General features: G+C 40.1%; 1 protein-coding gene and 1 long non-coding RNA gene across 2 annotated transcripts in view; both read left to right on the plus strand.

The window, feature by feature from the left end:
• LOC149448728 (clustered mitochondria protein homolog) overlaps positions 1-20872 on the plus strand; it is a 103617-nt gene extending 82745 nt beyond the window's left edge. Inside the window, exons 21-26 of the mRNA XM_089651727.1 lie at positions 2603-2728; positions 5241-5362; positions 11996-12089; positions 14350-14484; positions 17985-18058; positions 18175-20872. Coding sequence (XP_089507853.1) covers positions 2603-2728; positions 5241-5362; positions 11996-12089; positions 14350-14484; positions 17985-18058; positions 18175-19633 — 2010 coding nt within the window. The 3' untranslated portion in view covers positions 19634-20872. The remainder of the gene's footprint in view (positions 1-2602; positions 2729-5240; positions 5363-11995; positions 12090-14349; positions 14485-17984; positions 18059-18174) is intronic.
• A 160-nt stretch (positions 20873-21032) lies between these two features.
• Positions 21033-24654, plus strand: LOC149448729 (uncharacterized). The gene is made up of 2 exons (XR_016305801.1): positions 21033-23042; positions 24165-24654. It is a non-coding gene; the product is annotated as an uncharacterized LOC149448729 (long non-coding RNA).
• Positions 24655-25325: the final 671 nt, after the last annotated feature.

Raw genomic sequence — 25325 nt, forward strand, 5'->3', positions numbered from 1 at the left:
ACTTGAATGACATCAAGCCTGCTTGTGTTAGTGTTTGACACTTAACAGGGTGGATAAAAATCAATGACTTTTTAAAAAAAAAAAAAAAAATCTGATTTTTTTAATTGAAATCTGATTTTTTTTATTTTTATCAAATGTATTTTAATAAAATGCTTTTGGAGTAAAAATCTATCTAAAGATTGTTTTTTTTGTTTAAGATACATTAATAATTTAGTTTATTCAGCATGAAATGGAGCTTAGTTATGTAATATGTGGCTGTATATTCTGCAATATTTACATTTTTGATAAACTAATTCAATAAATCCAAGCTGAGATAACATGCACTGCATTGATGCATTCACACAATTTTACAGTAACCATGAGAAAAAACATGAGATAAAAGAATTTGAGTAGTTCTCCAACTACGTGTGATGAACCTATTGACCTAAAATCGGTTCTGATATCGCTGTTTTACTAACGGCTTATTATTCTAAAAAGGAAACCTTCATTTGGTTTAAAAATATTAAAGATTCTAACTACCAGCTAGAATGAGTCGGATTCCTTACATTTAAAGAGCACCTGTCATTTTAGATCCATCATAGCAGCGCCTGTTGCGGGCATCCACTCACCTGCTGCCGCCACATCTCTCACCTTTTTGTGTCAGTGCTGCATCACCAGCCGTCCCAATAAAGTGAATGGGACTGTCGGTGAGTCAACAGTTGGTCAGAGGAGGAGCCGCTGCAGGACAGAGATGACAGTTGCTCTTTAATTATGATTTAAATCAAGCCTTTTCACTAGTGATTTAAATCATGATTTAAATCAACTTGATTTAAATCAAATCCACCCTGACACTTAATAAATGCAAATGTCATTGAAAAAATCCAAATTATTTGTAAAGACCAGGGCATATTTTTTATGTTTTTTTTATGGGATTAGTTCATAGAAATTAGATTCAGCTCCACCAAACACCCCCTTCCCGAATGCACCTCTCTAGCAGTTTACACATAACAGTAATCTATAGCTCGTTGTTATCAGCATGCAGTAGATCACTGTTACAATGATCAGTTGCTGAACGGAGAGGTAGGAAAGGACTGAAGAAGCTGTGTTGTACTTCAAAATGGCCAAGGCGCACACTGAATAACCAGTGATGTCAAGGTGGTATCACATGATTTTCCCTCCAACAATAATGTGGAAGTATTGTGCTACAGAATGCCCAGGGGTTGATAAGCTCTTGGACTTAGTACTGGACTTTATGCTGAAAATACTGGCTGTCAGTGACAGCTGAACACCTGCCAGAAAATGCTGCAGCAGCTTTTATTAGGTGCATTTAAAACGGCACTGGGTGCCCCTGTTTAATACCATTTTAAAGTCGTATCTGTTAAATTAAGATGCTAAACCCCAAAAAGTGATATTTGCTGATATTTTAGTTTTGGATGATAGATGTGTTGAGTTGCTCACTATCTTTTTATATTTCTTAGAGTTTCTGACTGCGCTGAAAGCAAATCTGTCAGCCATTTTAAACATTTTAAAAATTAAAGTGGCATTAAAGTCATTTTTTTTAATGAGTAGCTTATGGTAGGACTTGCCGGCTCTTGCTGTTCTTTTTGAAGTTTCCGCTTTGGTTCTTCATCTGCTAAGTGTGCCCCAGCTGAGATGGCTGACTTCAGGTATGTGGGTGCCCCCTGTGCCCGCCGGTACCTATGGAATCTGTAGTTTGTGCGTGTTCCCTTTCAGAATTACAACCTTAGGTGCAGCCATTACCAGGCAGAACATGAGGGACACAGAGCCAAAGTCATGCTGATTTGGGGGCTGCTGTAGAGGAGGAGATTTGTGGCTTTGTCTACATGTCCCTCTTGCTTTGCCTGTGTGTGCAGTGTTGGGAATAAGGTTGTAGTTCTAAATGCGAGCTTGCATGAACTGGAGACTCCAGCAAGACATCTTAGGTCCCAGTGGGCCCGGAGGGCCCAGAGGGTGTTCACATACCTAACGTTGGCCAGTGCAGCTAGGGCACAGTTAGCCGAGAATTTTTCAAAAAGAATAGCAAAAACGTAACTTATTCTATAGGCATCTTATTTTAAAAATTATCTTTTATGTTCATTTAAAGTCCTACCTAAGAAGTGAAACCATAACATTTCCCTATTAAGCTTTGAAACCCTCTTCTGTATACCTCTTATTTTCGATACTAGGGGCCTGAGTTCAGGACAAAGTCCCACCATCCACATTCCCCTGTCCACTGAGAGTGCCCATACTGCCACCCTCCTCTTTCTGCACCAAGTGTGGTTTTTCCATTTGGTGATATACATTGCTTTGGGCATTATACAGAGGTTGTCAGTATGAGAGATTGCCTCTGGGAGTAGTCTCACGCTGCCTGTTATCAGAATGACACCTTGGAGCACAATTTGAAAGCTTTGATCACATTGGAGTTCAATAGCAACTCTGATCTCTTGTCTTTTTGCTCCAGGGTCTCAAAGTAAAAAAATCTAGCATGATACAGCTCCTTCTCTTTCCTTCAATTGAACTTGAAGGATAGGGAGGTCCCATAAAAAGGCCAATACTTTCAAGGCACGCCTTCTATTATGTTCTGTCAATCATCTTAATCGTATCCTATGGTATCTTCCAACAGGTCCTTCTCTCACATTTCTGTTTTGCCAGCGGACAGCTACCAGTGTCTCTGAAGCTGTTATATCGTGCTCGATACCTAATGCTGCTTATAGCAGGTGAAGATCATCCTACCATGGCTACACTAGATGTAAGTACTGGCTTTCTAAGCAAGATTATATTTTATATGAAATTGTAGGGGACATTGAGGTACCTGGATAGAATGGAAAAACCTCATTACTGAACTATGTGGGTGGCTTTTGACCAAAAAATCCTTTTTTTTTTTTACAGGAGTTGAGAATTGTTGTGAGACTAGTAAACATAAATTGTATTTGGGTTTATATAAAAATTGTATATCGAAGAAAAATTTTATATCACTGATTGACAAATACATAGACGTTTCTGATCTAAAGTTGCAAAGTCATAAAGATGTTGTAGTGTAATCTGTTATTTTACAAATGTCAACACATTTGTCAACAAATTTGTGAATGTTAGCATACCTTTTTTTGCATTAAATAATTTGTAGTTTAGACATACAGGTCATTTTTATTTTGAAAAGATCTGGAAAAAACATAAATCAGCAATATACTAGTCAAAATGCAGTTGATCATGAAAATCAGTTTCTGAATGAACATCCAAAGCTACATGTATACAATCCTTTAGATCAGACATTGCTTCCTTATCTCAGTAAGAAAAGGAAAATGCTTTCATTCAACTAAAAAAAAGGAAAATGTTTCTTTCACATGTACCTTTTTTGAGGGGGCATTATTGATCAGGTTATCTGGCAGAATATAGGAACCTAACACTAACTTGCATTGAATCGGTTTTGCACAGGGTTGCAAATGCTGATAATTCTTAGCCACTGACACTAGTACATTTGTTGCACACAAATCTTTCCTATCTTTTTCTTATATTGACCCTGACCACACTGCTTTTATTAGCTATGTTTCTATCATCCACTGTGTTACATGTACAAAAGATAATATCTGGCCTTCATTGTATTTGTGATTGTACTCTTTTGATTATGGAATCATAATTTTGAAGGGACACTATACCACCTCCCTGCTTACCACCAGCAGATTCTGCCAAAGCCATGTGCCTCACTGTTTATGTTGTTTATTTATTTATTACAGATACTTATGTAGTGTTGCCAATTTACGCAGCACATTACATATATATTGTACATTCACATCAGTCCCTGCCCTCGAGGGGCGTACAATTTAAGGCCCCTAAACTCACATTCAGACATACATGTATTAGGGCCAATTTAGACAGGAGCCAATGAACCTTCCAGTTTAGTTTTACTATTTTGCCTGAGCACTGCAAGGCATAGAAGGATCTGCCACTTTGCTTACCTCACTTTCCCAAAACTGGTTATGCAGCTAACGGAGAGTGAACTTACTCCCACACTAGAGCTGGAGGTAAGGGACCCTGAATACCTCAAATCATGTATCAACTAGGGTTCCTCCAGAGCTTGCTAGGGATTGCTTGGGCCCTGGCTGATTGAACCCCCATCTGATGGTGCTTGCATGGTTTCAGGGCCAACAGCAGTCAGCAGCGTGACACCAATGACCTTTTTAGCTAGCTGAAATGGTAGCTGAAATGGTAGCAATCTAATCTCCACTGTAAGGTGTGTGTGGTATGGTGAGTATGCTTCTCACTGATCTCCAATTAATTGGTTTTAATAGGGTTTCCTGGAGATCTGGAAATTATTTCAAGGGTTCCTCAGGGGTAAAAAGGTTGAGAAAGGCTGTTGTATACATATTAAACAATTTTACAAAGTCATAAAAGTCTTTAAAAGGTCTGCTGGCTGCAAAAAATGTAAATTCCCCACAATTAAAAATCATTCTTTTTGTGGAGGTTTAGCCTAGAACATGAAAGCTAATTAAAGGGAACTCTGGTCATACTAACAATTATTTTTTTGTTTTAAATGTGATCTGAGAATTGTGTTGTATTCAGGTGAAACTGTTATCGCCTTCTTTTGTAAGCAATAAATGTATCTGTATTTTTCACTGATCAAATAATACAATTTGCTTAGCAGTGACCACATAGTACACATTCAGAGGCAGGTGTTTGAGTTTATAGTGGACTATTATGGACTAGTATCTTTTCTGCCAGACAGTATGTCCCAGAATAGGATGCAGATACAGGAATCCAGCTATTTTTATGGTTTATGCTTGAAGCTGTCCTTTAAGAAGGAAGTTGGAAAGAGTTTTGGGTTGAGTAAAGCTGCTTTTACATTTCCATCTTTTCAGACTTCATAGTGTGTACTTACCTTTGTATGAGTTACTATATCTGAAAGTTTTGTAGTTTTGACTAAAGATAAATATTTTTATCTATCTATATATATATATATATATATATATATATATTTTTTTTTTTTTAAGATCCTGCAGTAAAAATGTACACAGTGATGGCATTACTGTGCAGAGGTTACTGCTAACCCCTTCCCCAGACTTGATCAGAGCCATGCTGCAATTCCCAGAGCAATACTAAAGGTGACCTGAAAGATCAGAAAATGTAGGACCCAGGAACCCTCTATGTACATAGGAACAGTGCAGTAAGCAGTGATGTCATTTCTTCATCACTGGAATGAGATCAACAGAACTGACTCCTACTGACTCCCACCTTGTTTCCTGTTTCTTATCTTCTCATCTTCACAGAGCAATATCGGTGTAGTTCTACAAGCTGTGTTTGAATGTGACTTGTCTCTACGATTTCTTGAGAAAGCCTTGGAGCTTAACAGAAAGTATTATGGAATGAAATCCTTGGATGTGGCCTTGAGGTATCTAATTTGCAATTATACACTGCATGCCATACGCTGTGTAGGCTCTTTGTTATAGAACTGTTTTCCTATGCTTTGCTTCTTTATTATTCTGTTGAAATTTCTAAATATCTAAAGTTGATTTTTTTTATCATAAATCTTAAGAGTACCCCGCACACTTCACATACAAATTCAGTACAGGTCCATTGACATTTGCTTTTGTCTGCTAAAAATAAATTCAACTTATCCAGCCACTGTTTCGAACAAATTCATCTAGTTTATAATGGAACCATGTAGATAATATAGGTGCAGCGCTATAAAAATAGTATGAACATGAACATAAAATATACAATATATAGGACATTTATCAACGTGCAATAGCGTAGTAGTTATATTAATAATTCAAGGCAAGTGATATAACGTCCAAATGAAAAGACGTGTGATATGGAGATCCTGTAAAGTCCCTGCTTAAAGTAGGAATATGTGATCCAGAGGTGGTAGTTAATGAACAGAATGCGCACTCACCAGAAGTGCGTATTAAATACGCATTAGGAAAATCTCCTGTATCATCAGGCACGTGAAGGCTCTTCTATATTCAGATCAGGCTGCATTCACTATCAACATCTGGTCACTGACAGAACAGGATTCAGAAGTTCATCATTCGATATTCAGTCACAGCATCATGGAGTCACCTTTAAGGCACTGCGGGGGATGGCACTCACAGAGAGAGCCCAATAAGGGACATCACATAGTGTGATACTGTTTGATGAACTTTTATTAATGTATTAATGTATTTGATCTTAATACATTAATAAAAGTTCATCAAACAGTATCACACTATGTGATGTCCCTTATTGGGCTCTCTCTGTGAGTGCCATCCCCCGCAGTGCCTTAAAGGTGACTCCGTGATGCTGTGACTGAATATCGAATGATGAACTTCTGAATCCTGTTCTGTCGGTGACCAGATGTTGATAGTGAATGCAGCCTGATCTGAATATAGAAGAGCCTTCACGTGCCTGATGATACAGGAGAGTTTCCTAATGCGTATTTAATACGCACTTCTGGTGAGTGCGCATTCTGTTCATTAACTACCACCTCTGGATCACATATTCCTACTTTAAGCAGGGACTTTACAGGATCTCCATATCACACGTTTTTTCATTTGGACGTTATATCACTTGCCTTGAATTATTAATATAACTACTACGCTATTGCACGTTGATAAATGTCCTATATATTGTATATTTTATGTTCATATTCATACTATTTTTATAGCACTGCACCTATATTATCTACATATTTTCCTGGAAGGTGTATTGGTTACCTTATTTGGTGTTCTAGCTGCTCTCCTGATACATTATTTCCTTAATTTCGAGGTAGCGCTCACTAGATAACCTATTACTCTATAATGGAACCATATTTGATCCCACAAGTGAAGGGATTTGGTGGGCTGTAAGTTGTCTGATTTTAGCATGTGTGAACTGTAAAGCGAAATGGTGCTTTGCTGTTGCAGGATGACCAGTTCACTTTAATGGTGACCCCACCAGCAGCACCTTATCCTTAATCCTCCTAGGAAATGGAAGAAATACAATGACAGATGGACATTTTTTCTTCTATGCTGTAATTGGACAGGAAGTTAGCTATGGATTGGAAAATATAGTAGCCCCCCGTCTTCTTTTTGCTTCATACCCCTGTGTGGCTGACCAGTTGTATTGCAATGTTATATGTTTTAGTAAAATTATTGAAGCAGAAAAAAAAGTTATAATCCCATACCCACAGTTGATCCAGAGGAAGGCAAAAAAACCCCAATAATTTGTGTAGTGTAGTGTAGTGACTCTGAAAGTACTGAAACCATTGATTCAAAATAACAGAAAACCAGTGTTTACAGAGGGAAAGGTTAGGCATGGATCCTCCATACTTTCCTAATACAGGTGTACTTTAAAGCCTAAGTGTAGCCAAAAGCATAAACAGAAAAATCAGCATAAGGGACATAACTTAGAATCAGTAGGGTGTGTCGCTTGTGCTGATTCCTCTTCTTTCATTAGTAATCCTTCTCCATCTTACTGCAGCTTCTATGAATAGAACAGGATCTCTGAATGAAGGGGGTGGAGCTCTTAAATTGTTACTAAACCCAGGACCCTGCATTCACTATATCTGGTCTTCCACAGTACACAGAACATGGAAGTGCAATTATTTTAGTAAATGTAAACTGCTAAATACCTTTTCTTATCAGCAGTTAGAGCAGTCTTGTGACTTCTATCAGTGTTCAGCAGAGCACTGGTTAAAGCTTGTAGGAGGAGTTTTGTTTCTGCTCTAGGAGGATGTAAAACCCCTGACCTCTGTCTGGACAGTACTGATTGACCCTGAACACATGCACTCTACCAAGAAAACAAAAAACCTCACTAGCAATACACACCAAACTGAGTATGTGCAGAATGGTTATGGGTTTAGTCTGTCTTATCAGGAGATAAGTTGTGGACATTTGAACAAGAAGAGGAGCAGAGAAGTCAGGATCAAAGGGCCTTTTTACACAGTGCAGAGGATTAACCCCTTAGGTTCCACTGTGAGTATAACAAGCATGCTTTACTGCATATACAGACTGATTTTACTGTTGTGGGTTCAGTAACACTTTAATCTTCCACCTGTCCTTCATTCCTAAATCCTGTTCCATTCATGAAGCTGTAGTACAGCTTTTATGAAAGGTTGAAAACGATACTGCTATTGTTTAAGGAGCCTTCATTTTATTACCATGTGATCCTGCCAGTAGACCTGTTATTTTTTAATTTCCTTTAGCAGACCAAGTTGTCCAGCAAAAATGGCATTTGGGGAGGGGGGGGGGGGTTGAGATAAACCTTATAACATTGACAGGGAGTGCTTAAAATGCTCAGCTTCTATCCATACTTAAACCTTCCAAGGTGTTGTAACTAATTTAAAATTGGTGACAACACTGCTGTACAATTTCACTGCAGAGTGAACAGTGTTGTCACTCTGTTAATGAAAGTTAAAAATTAATGGATCTTCTGGCAGACCCAGCAGTTAATATGGTACAGAAGTGATTCAGAAAAAAAACCTGCTGATTTTATGTTAGTGACAGTTTGCATCATCTATGTTATTTTTGATTTTGCCTGTAGTTACACTTTAAAGATAGCAGCCAGAAAGGGGGCTGTTGGGTTACAAATACAAAATACGAGATGGCACTTGCAGGGATATAGAACTCTGTGACTCTTGAAGGTTGCTTTTTGATGTTTAAAATGATGTCTCAGGATATTCTATTGATCCAGAAAATAAGTGTACACAATTTTCCTCTTTGAGTCAATCTCTGCCTGCTGATTTTTGCATAATAGGGGTGTTGCCATAGCTTCATCTGTGACTGTGCACATACCTAGAAAACATTAATTTTGCCTGACACGTTTAAATCTAGCTTCATGCTGTTCTGACAGAGGAAAGCTATATAGCCCTTTGGCTACACGATTTGTAAACTCTTCTCTGACACTTTTCAGGATCATTTTCATCTTTTTCCCCCAGGTATTAACATGAAGCTGCTTATCTGTTACATAGCTACTAAATCTAAATTGCAGGCTAATGTAGAATAAAATGACATTTGGCAAGTCATAACAATTGAAGAAGTGATCTGTCATACCATATCTTTAGGCCACTCACACACCTAGGACCCCTTCACACACACATGCACATACATGTTGTTTAAACCCAGAGGGAGGAGAAGACAATAGACATGAAAAGGGTTTAAATGGATGGGCCACTTCTGTTCCACTAGTTTCCAGCAGAAAGCCACATATATCATAGACAACCCCTTCCAAAGCCTAACTCCAGTTATGCTGTCATTTATATAACGCAATGGACTAAACAGAGTTCAATTATGTTTGAATGGAAAAATACTAATTGTGGCCATTTTTTGTGGAAGCTGCAGGAACAAAGACATTATAAAAAATGGCCACTGACCCAGTCTATAACTGGCCTTCACAACAAGGAGCACATGGAAGGGCGACGCATGTCAAACAACAAAAAAGAAAAATTCCCAGCTCAACTTTCCAACCAGCCTGCAAACAAACAAACCGAATTATAATGTCTAACAGTATGCGTTAAAAACAGGGGTTTAGTTAGCACACATTTGCAAATACATGCGTAAGCTACAGAGCCTCGTCATGGCACCCCGATATTCTGTAGTTCCTAATTCTGCAAATTTTTAGAGCCCCCATAGTAGAGGCACATGTATTTAATGGATAGACCAAGGACAGGTGGACTTGAGGGAGCCCACCCCTACTTAAAGGTACAGGAGCGCACTGGACACCCAGCATGTAGCACAATGGCAGCTAAGGTGTCCAGTGCACCCCCTCACCAACAATTCAACAGTACAAAAAATGGCCGCTGACCCAGTCTATAACTGGCCTTCACAGCAAGAAACACATGGAAGGGCGACGCATGTCAGACAACAAAAGAGAAAAATTCCCAGGTCAACATGCCAACCAGCTGGGCTGGCTGGGGCAGTGGCCATTTTTTGTACTGTTGAATTGTTGGTGAGTGGGTGCACTGGACACCTTAGCTGCCATTGTGCTACATTCTGGGTGTCCAGTGCGCTCCTATACCTTTAAGGAGGGGTGGGCTCCCTCAGCTCCACCTGCCCTTGGTCTGTCCTTTTTTTTTTTTTTGACATATTAGTTTATCTTTTGACATATTACCAGGACTAAAAAACATCCCCATTCACCCTTCACATTTTATCTTTCAGGAACTCTGCTTGTTGTAGACTAAAGGCTGCAATAAGAAGGCCCCTTCTTATCGTATACCAAATTGAGCTTTCCTAATCCCCCTGACACCTATGATGGGAACCGACTTTTCCCACAGACATCAATGATGGGGCACTATTTTGCCCACTGATACCAACAGTGAAGCACTATTCCTCCTACTGATACCAATGACGAGGCACTTTTTCTCTTACTGACACCAATAGTGAGGCAGTTCTCCTCCTATTGACTCCAGCAATGGGGCACTATTCCTCCTACTGCCACCAATGTTATGGCACTATTCCCGCCAATGATACCAACAATGGGCGCTTTCCTCCCATTGGTGCCAACAATGGAACACAGTTCCTACAACTGACACCAATACAGCACTATCCCTCCCAATGACACTAGTATTGCACTATTCCTTCCTCTGGCACCAGCAATGGGGTACTTTTCCTCCCACTGACACCGATGCTGGGACACTATTCCTCACACTGACACCAACAATAGAGCACTGTTCCTCCCACTGATACCAATAGAGCACTATTACTCCCACTAACACCAAGAATGGAGCATTATTCCTGCAAAAGACACCAACATTAGGGCACTTTCCTCCCATTGACACCAACAATGGACTGCTGTTCCCACAACCAACACCAATGCAGCACTGTTCCTCCCAATGACACAAATAAAGGACTATTCCTTCCTCTGACACCAGCAGTGGGGCACTTTCTCTCCCACAGACACCAACAGAGCACTATTTTTCTCATTGACACCAATAGAACACTATGGGGTTGAATTACTGAAGGTAAATATACTGCAACTGCAAGTGCAGTTGCTTTAGATCTGAAGGGAAGCTCTGAAATGAGGCGAAGCTCAGCTGATTTCTCTAATTCAATCATGTGCAAGCAAAAATGATGTTTTTTATTTTCCTTGCATGCCCCCCGCCCCCCCCCCCCCCCCCAGATCTAGAGCAACTGCGCTTTCAGTGCACTTGGAGTGTACAGCCTATATAACTTTAGTAAATCAACCCCTGTGTCTCCCACTGACCCCAATAAAATAGTAATCCTTCCTCTATCACGGACAATGGGGAACTACTCCCCACTGCCATCAATGATGGAGCACTATTCTTCCCACTGACACCAACGATGGCATGCTTTTTCTCTCACTGACACCAACGATGAAGCACTATTTATCCTAATGACACCAACAGTGGAGCACTATTCCTCCCACTGGCACCAATGATGAGGCACTGTTCTTCCCACTGACACCAACAATGGGCTACTATTCCTCATACTGACACCAACAATGACTGACACCAGTGAGAGAGTACTACTTTCCCTAGTGTCACCAGCAGTGGGGCACTATTCCTCCCACTGACACCAGCAATGACTGTCAAGGCATTTATTATTCCCATTGAAACTGGGATATTTTGTGATTCCCACTGACCACTGATGCATTTGCATTTTCTATCCCTGCTGACCTGTAAGTCTGACATTAGGGCATTTTTCTTCTCACAAAAATAGACTGGCCCCCCATTGGTGAATTTGCCCTTTGTTTAAAAATTTGACAACACCTAGTGTAGAGTCCTATTCTCTATTACAACATTCTTAATCATGTAAGCTAGCATTCTAAATAGTTTTTATAACTACAAAAGTAATATATCCATTCTGGTGGAAAGAATTGTTGATATGCCTCTGAGGTGCACCAAGCAATAATTGTATCTGGAAAATAGTTTGTTGTAATAGTAGGTTAAAGTGATAAATGGTTATTGTTAGTGATTTCACCAGTGCCATGTCCTGCTTTTCAATGTCACTCCAGTTCTTAAACAGTAAATGACTCCTATTTTATCTTGCTGCTACCATTGCTGTGAATGTTCCCTAAATGATTGTTTGTTTGTTTTCCTTTCATACAGCCACCATCTGATAGCTCTTGCATATACCAGTAAAGCAGAATTTAGAGCAGCAATGCAGCATGAAAAGGAAACATACACTATATACAAAACAGTGGTAAGTAGATTTGTTGTTTGCAAAAATAACTGTGCAACAAAAACTGTATTAATAAGTGACTGCATGATTCAGATTTTCATGTTACATTTCAATCTAAAGGTGCTTTTCCTTTTTTTTCTGCCAGTGGTGGGCAGGTACCATGTAGGTGTCACGTTATGGAACTGAGCCATTCACAGACCTGCTTTTAAAGTGTTACTAAACCTACAACAGTTAAATCCATCTGTATATGCAGTAAAGTATGCTTTCTATACTCACTGTGGATCCTAAGGGGTTAATCCTCTGCACTGTGTGAAAAGGATGTTTGATCCTGTCTTCTCTGATCCTCTCCTTTTTCCACAGTCCCCAATCCATCTGCTGATAAAAAATTTATTTTACTTAAAAGTGTTATTACACCCAGGACCCTGCATTCACTATATCTGGTCTCCCACAATACACAGAACATGGAAGTGCAATTATTATAGTAAATATAAACCGCTAAATACCTTTTCTCATCAGCAGTTAAAGATAGTGACTTCTATCAGTGTCCAGCAGAGCACTGGTTAAAGACTGTAGGAGGAGTTTTCTTTCTGCTCTAGGAGGATGCAGAACCCCTGACTTCTGTCTGGACAGTGCTGATTGGTCCTGTGCTGATCACATGCAATCTCCCAAGAAAAAAAAAACCTCTCTAGCAATACACACCAAACTGAGCATGTACAGAGTGTCTACACACGATATGTCATATCAGGAGATAAGAAGGAGACACTGAAAAAGGGGAGGATCAGAGAAATCAGGATCAAACAGCCTTTTTACATAATGCAGCGTATTAACCCCTTCGGTTCCACAATGAGTATAACAAGCATGCTTTACTGCATATACAGACTGATTTTACTGTTGTGGGTTTAGTAAAACTTTGACAAAAAGTCCCCTATGTGATGATCTTTGGTGACAGGTTCTCTTTATTGAGACATTCAGGGTCTAAAAGACCCTGGATGTCTCCCCTGTACTGCACTGGATGTATGCAGTGCACATTGCACTGCATTACGTTCTTTCCTGGCCTTGATGGCTGGGAAATCTGTCAATGGGGATGTCAGAGCCTCATTTCCAGGTCTGAACAAGAAGGGGAGCAGACATGTCCGCTCTTATGCCTCCCCTATACCCACCAGCACCTGCTGAACTAGTCAAGGACCCGTAGATGGGCAAGCGGAGCCTGGGAGACATAGCGGGCAAGGAGGCTGGCACTGCAGTGGGCTGTGTGGAAGCATTTGGGTGGTAGCGCTGCCATCTGAATGCTTCCACCAGACAGGTGAGCCCTGCTGCTTGCCCTCAGCAGGGCTAAAGGTTCCAAAAAACCTACCTGCCCAGCTCCCAGAACCTTATGTCCTGGGTATTGTGTGATATGAATTGAACATCCCTGTGAGGCAATCAGATAAAACAAATCCTCCTACAGTTGTACCTGATTATCTGCAGTTGTCTTTCTCCTACATCTATACATCTATTCAAAGAGCAGAATTTACACAGGATCGCTCAGCACTGAAAAGGGGGGGGGGGCTAAAGTTACATCCCCCCCGATTGGAGGGAAGAGACACTCCCCCTTCACACAGCACACATGATCACAGCTGAGGCTGTCAATCTGATGTCACCATTTTTCTCTTGGTGTCAGAAAAACAGAAGTGACTTATGCAGGTAGCAGAGGAACAAGGCAGCAGACAGTAATAATACTTAGTTTTCTGGACTGAGACAAGCACAAACTATAAAAGGAAATGTTTTGATCATATTTCATATCTGAGGTTCACAACCACTTTAATTAACTTGAACTCTTGACAGTAGACGCCACCTTGCCAATTGCGGTTGCAAACTTACAGCAGCCTCCACTATGCCTCAAGAGGCTAAAGAAGTCCTCTGCAAATTTAGAGTTTTGACAAAGTGGGAGCATAGCCACAGTCCTATCATGTCCAAGAATGCAATATGAGTGCCCTTTAATTGTTCACTAGGACATGTGCACTGCAGTATGGGATGTGCTATCAATGCTCTTAAGCCATTTGGGAGTTCCAAAGGTGCAGTAAAGGCTTCCAAGTGCTGCCATCCATGCTATGTACACATTGGTTGGTGACTGCTATCAATAGATAAAGTTAGTATGATGTTTTATACCAGCACGCAATAGCAATGTGAAAATAGCTAAGTATTAAGTAAATCCATATTAATATCTGATATACAGCAGCTGACGTTCTAACAAGCAACATCAAGATTTGTCTTTCATGCCTTCCTTTTTCATTGCTTCTAGCTAGGTGATTCTCATGAGCGGACAAGAGAGAGTTCTGCTTTCTTGAAACATGTGACACAGCAAGCTGTAAACCTGCAAAGAACCATGAATGAAATCTACAAAAATGGATCGATTGCCACTTTACCACATGTCCAGGTATCTATGCAGTAGCCATGGCAGTGAAAGACTTACAAATAAAGAGAAATAGAACACCAAAACTAAACTCCAGGCTTACCTTCACTTTTGCACAGTTGTACATGCTCTTCTCCTGCACCAAATTGCTTACTTTGATTTCACTGCACACTGTAAGCATCTCACAGTGTGTAGTGGAAGCTTCAGGAAGTCGAAGAAAGCCTGCCTCATTTCATTTCTTTCATCTGGGATGACCACTGTTGAGAGGAATGCTGAGGGAAGGTGTTGTATTGTGTTTAGGAACATATGTACAGGACTCCCACCCATTCTACACACACACACACACACACACACTCCATGATCTGCCTACATTGCGTAGAGAAGTACAGTGGTTCCATTACTGGGTCTTAAATAAGGTATGTAATGAAAAGGAAAAGGTTTTAACATGATGAAGGTAAAGGGGGGAACTAAGGAAGGCAAAATAAATGCAGATTAAACATTGGCTTTTAATGGAAATGAGAGTTTTAACATTTCAAAGAAGAAAAGAGGGGCAGTATGTTGGGAATAAATTAAACACTGTGAAAGTGGATAGCTATATGTATTCTCAAGGAAAGAAAGAATCTGATCTTGCTTAACGTAAAACTGGATTCTGGAACATTTAAATCACTTTGCTAGAGAGCCCTGATACCCTTAATAAAATGAATAGTTAGTAGTAATTTTGCCAAAGCTGTATCCTTTAAAAAAAGAAAGAATGCCTTCCTTTTGTCTCCGGCCTAGGAACCCCTAATATAATGTATAGCTCTTGATGAACCCTTGCTTAACCACTAGCCTACAGGGCACTTATGCCCCCTTCCTGCCCAGGCCAATTTCCAGCTTTCAGCGCTGTCACACTTTGAATGACAATTGCGCAGTCATGCAACACTGTACCCATATGAAATTTTTAGCATTTTTTTGAGACAGATAGAGCTTTCTTTTGGTGGTATTTAATCACCTCTGGGATTTTTATTTTTTCTTAAACAAACCAAAAACCACTGAAAATTTTGAAAAACAACATTTTTTCTTAGTTTTTGTTATACAATTTTCTAAATAAGTGATTTTTCTCCTTCACTGATGTGCGCTAATGAGGCTGCAGTGATGGGCACTGATAGGCTGCACTGATGGACACTGATAGGTGGCACTGATGAGGAGGCACTTGTAGGTTGCACTGATGGACATTGACAGGCATCACTGATGGGCACTGAAAGACAGCACTGATATATGGCACTGATAGGCAGCACTGATAGGCGGCACTGACTGGCACTGATAGGCAGCACTGACTGGCACTGATAGGCGGCACTGAAGCACAGCACTGATAGGCGACACTGATGCGCAGCACTAATAGGCGGCACTGATTGGTAGCACTGATAGGTGGCACTGATGAGTGACATTGAAAGGCAGCTCAGATGGGCACTGATATGTGGCATTGATGTGCACTGGTATGCACTGATATGTGGCATTGATGTGGCACTGATGGGCACTGGCACGTGGCACTGATGAGCACTGACTGCTGGCACTGATGGACACTGACAGGTGGCACTTCTGGGGCCACACTGATCATCAGGGCACACTGATCATCAGTCCCTGATGATCATTGTACATGTCCCCTCCGCAGAAAGCCGATTACTGGCTCTCCTCTCCTCTCGAGCTGTCAGCGTGACAGCTCGTGGGGAGAGAAATGCCAATAACCGGCATTTCCGTGTTTACATGTGATCAGCTGTGATTGAAAACAGCTTATCACATGACCAAGCCGACATCTTCAGCTCTTTCCGTGATCCGCTATGTCCGAGGGACACAGCGCATTGGCAATCGCCGCACTGCGCGCTCCCTGAGCCGTGCATGCGCAGTGAGAATGGAAGGATGTCGTATGATGTCCTATCAGAACGAAAGAACTACCTTGTGCCCGTCATTGTACTATATGGCGGGCGGAAGGTGGTTAAACCAATTCATTGGAGGTCAGGAGGAAAAGGGGTCAGTGGAAAAATCGCTCCTTTTATTGGTGGTCAGGCAGAAGAATGCCCCTTACATTGGTGGTCAGTGAGAAGAATGAAAACCTTACATGGATACATGGCAACCCCTCATGGATAGCTAAAAAGATCATTGGTGTCATTCTGCTGGCTTTAACAAGTGGCATTATCCCCAGATCTATGCATGCACTATCAGAGGGGAGGTCTTTGAGGCACCGCTCAAAGAACCCCTAGCAACTTCCGTCAGAACCCCAGGGTTCCAAGAAACCCGGGTAAGAATGGCTGATATAGATCCCACTGTTGATTACACTGCTTATGGTTTACTTTATGCACCTTTTTTAGATTAACTACCTTCTAAATACAGAATTGTGTTGCATTACATGTTAGAAGTCCTTTTCTGCTTGTGTAATTAGAGTGGCTAACTCTATCTGTTGTTAACACTTGTGTAACACCCCCAAACCCTGGAGGAGTTTGAGGCACTCCCAGAGACAGGGTGGACTAGCATTTTCCCAAGGCTAGGTCCATGGCTGAATTGCGGGGGATATGTAACAATTGGGCACCAGTCATTTTAAAGACTTTTTAAAGATTTTATTCCTTACAGCAACACATGGGATAGAGGGATATGGAATTCTGAACACCCTTACTAATTTACATACTCAAAGACTCTATCCATAGACCTCAATACTAGCAAAAGGGGCCTTTAATCTGAAACCAGCAACCTGTACTTTTTCCATAAGCAGTAGAATATCTAACAGCACCAGCAGCAACCTCAGTGATCCTCTTGATGTTTTCCCAGGTACTCCACAATATTCTTGCCTTTGGGATCTCCAACAGTAGAGTCACCTCTGGTACACCATCCCAGGCATCACTGCCCCTTCCAGACTCCTGTCCATCACCTCCTGACACCTGAGCCATTGCCTCTAGCTGCAGGACAGGTAGATAGGCTACCTTATGCAGCTCCCAGACATTTGAACCAAGCACATGGAAATACACAACCTCCCAAGGCCGAAACCCAGGGGGGAAAGAAAGCTCACAAGGTCCACCCAAAATATTTATGCTCTCCCCCAACATACACCATTGGCAACAAACCTCCTACTGGTTGGCCAAAAATATAAAAAATATTTATAACTCAGTATTATTGTGGCATCTCACTCTATTGCTAGAGATACCAGGGACACCAATTGGTAGCAGGAAGCAACAACAGCAAAAGAGAGTTTAGAGGAAAACCAAATGAGTAAACTATATATCAGCTTGGGCTCTCTACCACCCAGTCAAACTAAATTTAGATAGTGTAATTTCAAAGTTACTAATATTGTAAGAATGGCTTAGCTATGGCTAATTTTAATAGACAAATATAGTTCAACACGTAGCTTTTCATTACCTTATTAACTAAAGAGAGGCTATACACAGTTACACGATTATAACAGTGCATTTTCCAAAAATTATTTATATATATATATATATATATATATTTATTTTTTTTGCCCCTGGTCATTTTGACATTTTATCATTTTCATGCAGATTGTCCCTCCTGGGATTGATTCCTTATTGCAACAGCTGAACCTTCTCAATGGGATTTTACGGATCAGTGTCAGGTAAGGGATATAACAAAAACTGGAAACCTATATAGTTCAATGTAGGGTGCATTTTAATAAAATGATTGCCTTGTAGCATTTAAATGTTCACTCACATTTGCCTTATTATCTTGCAGTATTAATGAACTCAATGACGGCAGCAACCTTATACAAAATAAAAGACAGAATTCTACAGACAGTGCAGATGAACACATAGAACAAGTTTTAAATTCTCTAGCTGCTGGGCAACCCAAAGATGGTGATGATAAAAATGATGGTGGTGAGCATTCCAAAGATACAGGTGACAAAAACAATGGCGGTGAGCCATCCAAAGGTGGTGATAACAAAAATGATGGTGGTGGTGAGTCGTCAAAAGGCAGTGGAGATGCAAAGGATGGAGGTGGTGAGTCATCAAAAGACAAAGGAGATGCAAAGGATGGCGATGATAAGCAGTCAAAAGATGGGGATGACAAAAAGGATGGCAGTGGTGACAAGCCCAAAGACGGTGATGACAAAAAGGACAACAGTGGCAACCAATCCCAAGATGGTGATGACAAAAAGGAAGGTGATGATGAGTCCAAAGATGGGGAAGACAAAAAGGAAAGTGGTGAAGAACAGTCCAAAGATGGGGATGAAAAGAAAGAAGATGATCAGCAGTCCAAAGATGGGGATGAAAAGAAAGAAGGTGATAATGAGCAATCCAAAGATGGAGATGACAAAAAAGGAGACAATGATCAGTCAATAGATGTGGTGAAGAAAACAGATGATAAAGAGGAGCAGTCCAAAGATGGTGAGGAGAAAAAAGAAAGCAGTGAGGATCAGACTAGAGATGATAGTGAGAATAAAGAAGGTGAAAAGGATAAATCCATAGACAGTGAAGAGAAAAAAGGAGATGAGGTGCAGTCGAAAGATGGGGAGGAAAAAGTGGAAGGAGACAGTGAGGGACCATCCACACAAGGGGAAGAGAAAAAGGAAGGAGAGAGTGAGAAACTGTCCACACATGGGGAGGAGGAAAAGGTAGATGAGAAGTCTAAAGATGGAGAGGAAATACAGGAAGGGTCTGCAGATCAAGCTACAGATCAAGTGAAGCCAGAGGAAGCTCAAGAGGTGAAGAAGGAAGGGGGGGATGAACAGGTTGATTCTGGAGAGAAAAAGGATGAAAGTGAGCAGGCAGCTAAAGATGAAGGGGGAAAAGAAGCCGTGGGTGAGGAACAGGCTAAAGATGGTGGAGATAAGCAGGAAGGTGGTGAGGATCAGCGCACAGATGATGGGGATAATAAGGAAGGAGGGGAGAAGTTGTCTAGCAAAGAGGAGGAAAACAAAGCAAATGAGGAGCAGGCTAAAGCTGGAGGAGAAGGCTCTGAGGAGTCCAGCAGTGACAAGGACAATACGAATATATCTGTAGAGCAGCCTAAAGACGCTGTTGAGAAGGATGCTGCTGTGGTGGAAAATGCTGATAAAAAAACTACAAGTGATGATCAAGGTGTAGCTGAGGAGCAAAAAAATAGTAGTGAAGAACAACAAGTTGCACCAAATGATGTCAGTGAGAATCCATCCACAGGGGATGAAGGGCAGCAGGATAAGAAGGATGAGTAAGGTTTGGCAGTGAGTGCCCAAAAGAGGGTAGGAAAACAAAAGAAATGTGAATTCTGATCCACAAACCCATCCAAAGCTATTTGATTTCTACTTTCAGATAAGAAATAGGTACACTTAGGTAAACAGTATGCTTTACTATTCTGTCTGGCTTTTTAAGTGAACTCCCAAACTTTTTCATATATATACAACTGCTTATGCCTGGATACAACACATATTTGCACTTTAGTATGGCAGAATAATGGGAAAGATCTTGGCAATGTTCCTTATGCAATAATGCACTTTGTAGAAGATGCAGGTCTATCTCAGGGCTCAGATATTTACAGTATATGCAGATTCAGAAAATAACCGGTATACCTCTATGCAAATTAAAGTCTGAGTCAGGACATTTTTATACATTGTTTTAACTTATTGCCTGTTGATCAAAGACTGGCAGACTTCACAAATGACTGATACTGTGATTTTAAAATGATAATACCAAGTTTATGTATATATAAAAACTGGACTCTAAGTGTAGTTGTTGACAAACATAAGCTAGATTTAATAATAATTTAAGGGGTAATAATGCAAATCTTATGTAGAGATATTTTACTTCTCAAAATTATAAATTGCATAAGCAGAAACACCTTCAATATACGAACTATAAAAATGGTCTCTGCCTATGTGTCTGTTGCAGGTGATTTCTGTAACCTGTACTTTGACCACCTCATGTATTAGAGGCTTTCATAAATATTCATGTTAAAACAGCAACTAGTGGACAGTTGGATATCCATACTGCAATCTGAAGGACCAGAAGCATGTTGTTTAAACTACAAACTGCTTATTATTCAGAATATTGCTTTCAGTGATAAAGCTGCATCAGAAAAATCACCCAATGTGGCCACGCAGTTCAATGACTATTGCATCTGCTTTTTCTTGCATACATTTTTTGTGCCAAGTTTTTTTTATTTAAATACACATTAGATCCAGAATGAAAAGCTGTCAAACATATTTTAAAGCATAGTCATTCATAACTGTACATTTGTACTACAACCCAGGACAGATCTGGTTTTAGGCAAATGGGTTCCAGGGCAAAAAGGATAAATCTTTCTTCTATAATTAACTCCCATTTTGGACATATGGGAAATGAAGAAGTTTAGAGGCTGCCATAGATGACTTTGACACTGACTCGAAACTTCTAGCATATTCTGAGTTCTAATATACAAATAACCACCCACGCCTATGATTACCAGATAAAAATAATAAATAAAATTTGTACTTACAGTCGCTATCCCTTCTCCAAAAAGATCCAGATTATTACATACACCAGATAGCACTTGCAAATCAACACTCAGTACAATGTGCAAATCTCATAAAAGAAAATATTTCCAAAAAATTATATGTATATTTAAAATAAATTGCTGTGCAAAGTTCCAAATATTGTGTACTTGCATCGATTTCAACACCATAAAATTATGGAAAGTCCATATGTTGCAGTGAAAGTGCTTTTGTACACCGATTCCACCATCCAGTGTGCCACCACCAACATGTGTTTAATATCCTCACTCCCCAAATTTCATTGACCTTCTTGTTGTACAACAAAAATTCACCTGCACTTTGCTCCCAGGGACCAGTTGTGATCTCCTGCCAAGCACTTGTCTGTGTTGTTACCTCCAGCAGTCCCAATAGATTTTCCAGTGGCGATAACGGCATCAAGAGGAATCACACTGTACACTATGAGAGGATTCTTCTTCTATCCTTTTGGAAATGTATGCTGTTTTCACCATTGGAAAATCTATTAGGACTGCTGGAGGTAACAATGCAGAGAAGTGCCGAGCAGGAGATTGCAGCTGGTCCCTGGGAGACCACAAAGCACAAGTGACTTTTCTTGTTGTACAACAAGAAGGGCTATGAAATCTGGTGAGTGAGGAGATTAAACACATATTGATGGTTACACACTGGATGGAGGAATCAGTGTACAGAGCACTTTTATTGCAACATATGGACTTTCCATAATTTTATGGTGTTGGGATCGATGGAAGTACACAATATTTGGGACTTTGCACTGTGATTTGTTTTAAATATAGATATCATTTTTTGGAAATATTTTCTTTTATGAGATTTGCACATTGTATTAAGTGTTGATTTGCAAGCACTATCTGGTGTATGTAATATTCTGAGTTCTGACTGCTGCCAAGTGTCCCAAGTGCTGCAGATTGCTCTCAGTACATGTTTCTTTTGGGATATTTCTATACACTGTGTTAGAAAAAAATATAATCCAATTCAAGGGCAACTTTTTATAAAAAGCTGCAATATTAACTGACACATACTACAAAGATTATGCTTGTACAATCCCACTGACTTGGTAGTCAGTGGGATTGTACAAGCATAATCTTTGTAGTATGTGTCAGTTAATATTGCTCCTTTTTATAAAAAAAGAGAACATTGTATAGAATTGTACATTCAAAGCACATAATACCGTTGTCTTTGATCGAATGAAAAATTTGAAGGCCAACAATGTTTTACCAAAGTGTTGAAGAAGTGCCATGTTTGTATATGCTATAGGCATTACCTGCCTTGCCTTTATTAAATCAAAAAGTACCTACACTAGTGAAATGATTTATGCTCAACAAAACAGGCAATGAGGAAATCAACTTCAGCTATTTTATTGCTGAGCATATTAAAACTTGACTACTAAGAAAAGCCTGCAGAAATCACGGGTGTCAAACTGGTGGCCCTCCAGGTGTTGCCAAACTACAAGTCCCATGAGGCATTGCAAGATTGACAGCATGACTCCCAAAGGCAGAGGCATGATGGGACTTGTAATTTCACAACAGCTGGAGGGCCACCAGTTTGACACCCAGGCGAGCTCATACCAAGCCTAAAAATAAGAAACCCGTTTGTAGACTAACACAATGCATTTAGAATATTCATAGAGGATGTCAGATTGAAAAAAGTAGGATAAATAGGTATTTTCTGTATACATGATTGAAAAAAAGCAGGGGAATATGCATATGTTTCAGATATGTGACTCACATAGTTTTTATGAGCACAGGGTTCACTGTAATAAAGGTAGCTTTTTGTTTCAGTACTTTTAATGGTAGCTGCAGTCGGGTGCACAAATCATTTCTTTTCACTAGTTACTGCAATCCAGAATCTTAATAGAAAGGTGTTCTTATCCAGCTATTTTCATACACAGTGGCCTTCATCCACAGAAAACGAGATGTCTGCAGGTCAGGTAAAGGAGCCTCATTGATAATATGGACTTGGCTGCCACTAGAGACACTTTTGGGAGCAAGGCTCCCCCATTTAGCATACCTCCCATTAGTACCATTCCATAGTGGCTGGAAGGAGCCATTGCAAAAACGGAATGGAAATACAACTTTGATATACTTCGTACCACAATATTTGTAACCCAGTATCAAGAAAACAGGTATTCTTTCATAATAATCAAAAGGAATGTAGCGCTAAAATGTACAGATAAAAATACATAAATAAGTAAAAGTCTTAAAAGTCATATTCAAAAAGGTGCAATGTGATAAACGTGGTTCACTAGATGGCTGTTGAGTTATCGTGACTTCCGTGGCTTGTGAGGAATGAGCATGCAAAGCACTAACCAGATAGCACAAAATTTTGTGCGTTGGAGTAAATAAGACCTACTCCAAGGTGCTCTGGAAGCGAACACTCTGCAAACAGGTGAAGTCGTCAGGTGGAGTTGAGTCACCAGATGTCATCAGACCAGGGCAGATTTTCTCATTCCAGTATAATGTATATTCATCAGATTAGATGCATCTTGTAGTACCGATTTCAGCCACCGGGGGGATCATACACTTAAGTGTGAGTCGCCTGCTATGGTGCATCTTGAAGGAGGGGGGGGGGCTCAGAATATCCCAAAAAAATGAGCCCAGAAGAGAGAAAAAGCTCCAATAGTGTAGTATTTATTGGATAAAAAGGAGTTACAATCAAAATCAAGGTAAAAAACGGACACTTACATCCATGAATAGAACAGAGTATAGCAAGGTCAGTAAGTCATGTACAGGGGGGTCTCTCTGACGCGTTTCGTGTAATAACACATTTTCAAAGGGGCCCCTTTGAAAATGTGTTATTACACGAAACGCGTCAGAGAGACCCCCCTGTACATGGATTACTGATCTTGCTATACTCTGTTCTATTCATGGATTGGAGCTTTTTCTCTCTTCTGGGCTAATTTTTTTGGGATATTCTGAGCCCCCCCTCCTTCAAGGTGCACCATAGCAGGCACATAACGCACATAATTTTGTGCTATCTGGTTAGTGCATTGTATTCTCATTCCTCACAAGCCACGGAAGTCACGATAACTCAACAGCCATCTAGTGAACCACGTTTATCACATTGCACCTTTTTGAATATCACTTTTAAGACTTTTACTTATTTATGTATTTTTATCTGTACATTTTAGCGCTGCATTCCTATTGATTATTTTGTATATTATTGGAGGATTCAAGGTATTTCCTCTTTTTTGCTGGCTGCTTATTTTGTTTGATGTACCCAGCGCTCGTATATTACTGCTTTACAGGTATTCTTTCATATTGAGATTTTTTTGACAGGTTGCAGGGACAAGTGAAAATAATTTGTACTTAAAGTGCACTTATCTTTTTTATACGCTCAAGAATACAATGAAATAGCAACATGCAGTAAAATTAAGGTTGATGATTCAAGTGTCCATATTTGTTACAATTTTGGAAAAGTAAAAAATCAATGTTCACAAGCTCTACAATTCATGTAAAAAGAGTCATCAATCACGTCTGCCAAATGGCACTGGCAAATTGTCAGTAACCAGGACATAATGAATGTTTACACGCCAGATCTGTATTCTAAAAAAATTGTTGTCTTTAACACCTTCTTCACAGGAATAAGGCAAATCTGATCTGGCTAATACATTTAACTATGCATTTTACTTCTGTATTCTTTATTTTTTTTCTATTTTTCTATTGTTTGTACTTTTTTCTAAACTATGTTGCTTTCTACGTCTACAAATATGCCATTAATAAATATGGCTGACTTACTGTCTGGTCTTTCTGTTATTATTTTATATTTGCTGTCAAAAGATGATGTTAAACTTTTAGTATTATATCGGTTAAAAGAAAACACTGCAGAACAGTGGTCTTCAAACTGTGGCCCGGGGGCCAGATGTGACCCTTTGCTTGATTTTATTTGGCCCTTTGGGGCACTATTGTATCCACTGTTACCAACAATGGGGCAAAATTCTCCCCATTGACACCAGTGAAGGGGCACAATTCCTCCCAATGTCACCAACAATGGGGCACACTTTCTCCCAATGACATACAATGGGGCCCAATGACACCATAGATGGGGCACAAGTTGTCCCAATGACATACATTAATGGGGCCCAATGACACCAATGATGGGGCACAATTCCTGTCATTGACACCAAAAATGGGGCAGTGTTTTTTCCCACTGACGTCAGCACCTTTTCTACTCTCAATGGTCACAGTCCAGCCCGCATAAAGTCTGAAGGACAGTAAACTGGCCCTTTGTTTCGAAAGTTTGGAGACCCCATGCGCAAGAAGATTACATTTACTGAAATAGCAATGGATAACCCTACATTGTGTTGGGTATGGGTAACACAGCAAGAAAATATTGATAGCTCCTTTATAAAAAAAAAAAAGAAAGAAAGAAAGAATTGGATTGCAGATGATAGGGGATACAGGGCCTG

The sequence above is a fragment of the Staurois parvus genome, unplaced genomic scaffold, assembly GCF_062004578.1.
Source record: "Staurois parvus isolate SC_StPar_1 unplaced genomic scaffold, SC_StPar_1.0 ptg000661l, whole genome shotgun sequence".
Taxonomy (NCBI): domain Eukaryota; kingdom Metazoa; phylum Chordata; class Amphibia; order Anura; family Ranidae; genus Staurois; species Staurois parvus.